Genomic DNA, 6,000 nt, shown 5'->3' with positions numbered 1-6,000 from the left:
AGGCTGTTTTGTGTTATCCTTTTAGCCTTTATGTCTTACTGTACCAGGTGCCGTTTACAATATCAGACCAATAAAGTATTCGATCAATGAAAATCTGCTATTTTCGGTGTGCGACACGACCATAGCACAAAAGAATCATATAAATCAGGCTCAAGACTCCCCCAGGACTGAGTGTTCCCAGGTTAAACTCCTTGTGAGTAAAGGTCTTTGCACACTGCTGCGTTTTTCGGGCCGAATATCGGAGTGAATTTCGGAGTGCGTGAATAAAAAAATCAACCTCACGTTATGTCAATCACGTTTGCACACTGCCCCCTGTTTCGTATTTATTTTCGTACCAGGGTTGATTTTTTCCGAATTTCGCAGCTGTTGCACTGAGTCCCTCGCTCTCTCTCTCTTTCCTCCCTCTCTCCCTGGCTTTTGGATTTCCAAAACGCAACGAAAACACGCAGTGCAGTGTGCAACCACCTTTACTGTGTGACATGTGTGTGTGATGATCTTCACTTGTCTCTGCCAAGTGCCAACACACCATCAAACAGACAAAAACACCTGCGCCCATCTCACCACATCTAGAGGTGTGTGTGTGTGTGCGCGCACTGTGCAGGCATGTGTCTGTGTCAGTGTGTCAGCCACCTGTCTCTGTGATCTGCAGACTTAAAGACAGATTAGCTCACTTGAAGGCTCTCGTGTCGTCAAGGACCTTGGCAAAGATCAGAACCTCAAACCGGCTGACCCAATAATCACCGGCCAGCAGCCCAGGACATACCCACAGACTGCTTGTTAGAGGGTTTTCAACAACTTGGGATGCCCAAAAAGGCAGGCGAAGAAAGTACTGTGCTGTCTTTGTCTATATTTGGCACCCACCACATATGGCGGAGACACTGCTACTTATATACCCATAGAGTACTGAGTGACATGCTTATTATTGTATCATGAAGACATATGGCATGGTTTTGTGAATGTAACCTTAACCGTAACCTTTAATACTCAAGTCCTTGTATTCTCTCCTTGATGTGGACATGAATAAATTGTTAAAATGTGGTATTTAACCAATTGAAACCCAGCACGATCCTTATAGACCTTTAGCTCTTGAGAGTGTAAAATTAAACCAAATGTACCCTTACTGTTTTAAGCTCTCAAGAGTTGTTAAACTCTGCAATAGTTAATTTACAAGAAGTCTACACAATTTGAGAATGTGGAAGAAATGTTACTTTGATCAACGTTCTCCTGTTATCTTTCCTAATGGTGCCAACATTAACATACAGCATGGAATTGTGGGAAAGAAAATCGAATCCAACGATAACAAAATACAAAAGTTTTAGGTCTGAGAGGATAAATGGTGGTCCGTGGCACAAATGCTGAATAAATAATGGACCTTAATATAAAAAGGTTGAGAACCATTGGACTAGAAGAGTGTTTGAGACCATTTGAAACCATCTGCCAGCAGCAACAGCACAGGAGGAACCCAGTAAACACAGGACATGACATTGTTGTGTGTAAAATAACACAGTTATTATTACACACTCACACACAAGCTAGCGACTACAGAGGGCTGCCTGTGTCCTAACCAAACACCGGACACACACAATGGACACTGACACCGGATATATAACACAGACACACCGGTGTGGAGAGAATGACCAATAGACTCGACAGAGCACATCGTTCTCTTTCGGGTGGAAACCTCATATGTCCAAAAACTGTTACCATGTAGATCTGCTGCTTTGATGCTTTATGACACTGTAGTGTAAGGGTCTTCAACAGGGGGTCCGGGACCGCTAGGGGGTCCTCAGAGTTACTACAGGGGGGCCCTCCAAATCTTTGGGTGATAGAAACTTTTTTCTCCTTTTCTATATTAACCACTTGAACCCTAGCGTCCACATTCTGAGAACTTTCGCCAAAAATAGCAGATCTACAAGCTCACAAGGCCTCGCGCTGCGAGGCGTTGTGAGCTTGTAGATCGGCTATTTTCTGCAAAGAGGTTTGGTGTAGAGGGGGAAAGACCAGACTACAGAGTGGAAGGCCAAGTTTATTAAGTATCGACAGTTCAAGTGGTTAAATATCTGAGAACACAAATTGACATGAATCCAAAATACACTGATGATTGTGCTGTCAAACAATAGGTTGGTTCTCTCTCTCAACTAAGGGGTCCTTGGCCTGAAAACGTTGAAGACCACTGAAGTAGACCATTAATTTGCAAAAGATCCACAAAAAAGTTAAAATGTGGAGATAAGAGGTTTCTGCCCTGACAGTAACGATAAAAATAACCTATACGATTTATATATGGAATGTATTGCACCTTTCCTGGGTCACTGAGGTAGGACATAGGCAAATATAGGCTGTACATGTTGCAGCCAAGCAAAAAGACAATTACAACCGTGTGTAAAACCCCAGCAAATGAGTGTGCTCCTCCATCCATCAGTGTCTGTCTGTGTGTATTCTCTCTCTCTCTCTCTCTCTCTCTCAATGACTCAGACAGTCAGTGACAGACAGTGCCTGCCTGTAGAAAAGGTGTGGGTGAGTGGGTGTGCTGCTGAGTGGAGTGGGGGGCGCGTGGCGTGGAGGCTGAGAGAGAGAGGGAGGGAGGGGGGCGGTGGGTTCGCGCATCCCTAATCAGCTCCTTGCGATTCCCTTCCTTCCGATGACATCATTCCATCCCATCTCTTCGCGCACCGCATCGCGGTTCCTTCTCTCTCCTCCGTAATAACCCCACCCCTCTCTCTCTCTGCCACAAGCATCACACACACATCATCACATGCACACACACACACCCCCGGTTACAGAGGCGTAAATTGGGTATGGCAAGCCATGGCAGCTGCCATACCTTGGCTACAGGGGGAAATAATAAAATGTACTTTTCATCGTGCCTGTTGCTAAGGTATGGCAACATGACTGGTGTCAGTCATGATGCCATACCTTAGCTTTTGCTGAACTGACGCCACTGCCCGGTTAACGGGGAGATGCCCCCCCGCTGGAGGTGGGGGGCCTGCCTGTCACCCTGGCCCCCATTATCTCCCTGGCCGTGGAGAGTCCAGAGATGGGGGGGAAGCGGCCCCGCAGTAGTAGGTCAACCGGTCATCCGACGCTAAATCCCCGACACTAGCCCCCCCATCATCATCCTCCCCCCGCCTCTCATCATCCTCCCGGAGAGCGAGCAGCCTGTGTCCCGGTACTAACGTGGTTAAAGCCAGCCGCAGTGTGGCTACAGTACAGAGTGGCGGGATGTTGCAGCCTCCCCGGCCCGGGGAGGAGGAGGAGGAGAGGATGGAGGGAGGGGAGGCGGTGCAGACGAGCGCCACCACATAGCGGGGGGCTACGGCACAAAGACCCCCGTCATCAAGCCCAATTAGAGATTACCCGCTAATTACCGACAGGCAGGCACACGCACGCACACACACACGACTCTCTTCTGGGCCACATAACGGAATGTGACACAGGCTTGAGGCTATTGCTCCATCCTCCCGAATCAGGGCTCTGGAGGATGGAGCGCTATAGCCTCAAGCCTGTGTCCCGGCCGGTCTTTGTGTCTCAGAATGGGGGTCTTTTTATTGTTATTATAAGGGAAAAGCCCCCCATTCTGAGACACAAAGACTGGGGGGTGGTGATGGGGGGGGAAAGGAGGGCAGAGATATGAGGGGTCCAGTCAGTCAGAGTGGGAGGTTTGACTACCGAGTCCGACCTATAGAGCGACCACCGAGCATAGCAGCAGCAGCAGCCCCCACGAAGGAGCCGCCTGCTGTCTCACGAGAGGCACGCTCTCTCACGCACGCACGCACGGCCGGTCGGTCACTCACACACACAGTGTGCGCGCGTCACTCACGCCGTGTGTGCGTGATACCGTGTGCACGCTGCGTGTGCGTCGCTCAGGCGCTGTGCGCGTGCGTGAGAGCACACACACACACACACACACACACACACACACACACACACACACACAATGTATGTGCCCTGCTTTCCCATTCCGTCCGTTAATAAAACAACAATAGAAACAGACAGACACAAAGGGACCCCACGGCTAGCTAAGCGGAGAGGAGGATGGATGGATGGTTGTGTTGTGTTATGGTTCCATTCTTACCGTGGCGGTGTGAGCGGCGACCAGCGCCGCGAGAAGAGCCAGCAGCCCGGGCAGCTTCATGCTCCTCGGGACGGTGGACTCCCGGTGCTGGTGGTGCTGGGTGGACTGCCTGCTGGCCGGTGGAGCTGGCTGGCTGCTGGAGGCTTGACCGTACCGTACCGTCACCACAGTAAACCGTTGACCGTACCGTCACCACCGGGGCGAACCGAACAAAAGGCGCTTCTTCTCTTCTCCGGTTTATTTTATATTATCTTGCAGTCTCCACAACTTCAGAGCAGCGCGCCGCCGGTCCACGCAGCCGCCAGTACCATCCGTCTGGTCGGTGTGTTGTTGTGTGTTGTTTGGTCTGTTAAAATCCCGTTCCTTCGCTGTTGATATTAGAACGCACGCATCGGTCGGTAGGTCGGTCACGGCTGGCTCCCCGGTAACCGCTCGCTGAACCGAGGAAAGGAGATTCCACAAGGCCTCTTCTATCTCTCTCTATCCCTCTCTCTCCCTCTTTCTCCGAGTCGACTTTCTGTGAGCTGATAGATTTACTGGAGAGACTCTCTCTCTCTCTCTCTCTCTCTCTCTCTCTCTCTCTCCTCCCCCTCTCCGTTGAGAGCAGGATGTTCCTTATGGCAGCGCCGCTTGGCCTGGGAGTCTGGCAGGCAGAAGGAGGGCTGTGTGTGTGTGTGTGTGTGTGTGCGTGTGTGTGTGTGTGTGTGTGTGTGTGTGTGTGTGTGTGTGTGTGCGTGCGTGCGTGCGTGCGCGCGCAGTGCACGTGAGGGGTCTCTCCTCCAAGTACCAACTAGAGGCGAGGCGAGGATGCCCCCTGCAGCTCGTCTAGGCATCAGCAGCAACCCCCCAGCAGCTACCTAACCTGACTCTTTATTCAGTATTCTCACACACACACACACACGCACGCACGCACGCACGCGCGCACACACACACACACACACACACACACACACACACACACACACACACACACACACACACACACACACACACACATTCATTCACATTCAGAGGGAGACAGAAACAAAGAGCGAGAGAGAGATTGTGCACAAAACTAACCTTTATGTGCATTGTGCATATATAGGCCAACTATTTCTGACAGTAAATGCACAACGGTTTTGTAAGTTGCAATGTAACAGCTCTGTGTGCACACCATTTTTATTCCTTTTCAATTGTACATACATTATTTAGTTTTGATTGTACTATTATTCCACTTTTGCTTTGGCAATGTGAAAATGTGTTTTCTCATGCCAATAAACTATTAAGCCCTTTGAATTGAATTGAAAGAAAGGAGTAGATGGGAAAGGAAATAAATAAAACACAAGACAGAGAAGGAGAGAAAAGAACCAGAGAGAGAAGCACAGAAAGGAAAAGAGAAAGAAACAGAGGGAAAGAGAAAGAAAACAAAGTATGCTTTTGCAATGTGTGATATATTTTATCATGCCAATTTTGCAATATAAGATATTATGTTATCATGCCAATAAAGCATTTTGAAATTGAAAGAAAGATTTAAAAAAAAAGAGAGAAACAAGAAAGGGGGAGGGAGAGAGACTTTTGCTTTGGCAATGTTAAACGTGTTTTCTCATACCAATATAAAGCTCCTTTGAATTGAATTGAATGGAGAGTAACTACCTGGGGACATTAGGGACCATGGAGGTGGTGTGTGGATGTGGGGGGAGAGAGGTACTAGGCTAGGTCACATTCCATCCACTCTCCGTGGGGCATTCATCCATCCATTCATCCACTCCATTCATCACAGTGCTGTGCCGCACCCCCCCCCAAGGAGGTTGTTTGTTTGGTTGTGTTCTCAGGTGGAGGTTCCGGAAGGTTACACACCCACTTATCTACCCTAAAGAGCCCCAGACACGCCACAGGCTTACCGGGCCCGGCCTGTGCTCTGCGAGACACCCCATCATTACCACCGCCAA

The 6,000-nt window shown here is 49.3% G+C and overlaps 1 protein-coding gene across 1 annotated transcript in view; it reads right to left on the bottom strand.

Moving 5' to 3' along the window:
* Nucleotides 1–4,132, bottom strand: part of sdc3 (syndecan 3) — a gene marked incomplete at its 5' end in the record, with an annotated part of 72,173 nt that extends 68,041 nt beyond the window's left edge. The window contains one exon of the mRNA XM_080735500.1: nucleotides 4,073–4,132. Coding sequence (XP_080591626.1) covers nucleotides 4,073–4,132 — 60 coding nt within the window. The remainder of the gene's footprint in view (nucleotides 1–4,072) is intronic.
* Nucleotides 4,133–6,000: the final 1,868 nt, after the last annotated feature.

This window comes from Nannobrachium achirus (genome assembly GCF_963921795.1).
Source record: "Nannobrachium achirus genome assembly, chromosome: 10".
Classification (NCBI taxonomy): Eukaryota; Metazoa; Chordata; class Actinopteri; order Myctophiformes; family Myctophidae; genus Nannobrachium; species Nannobrachium achirus.
The sequence above is the reverse complement of the archived record's forward strand: the minus strand, read 5'-3'. Positions and strand labels throughout refer to the sequence as shown.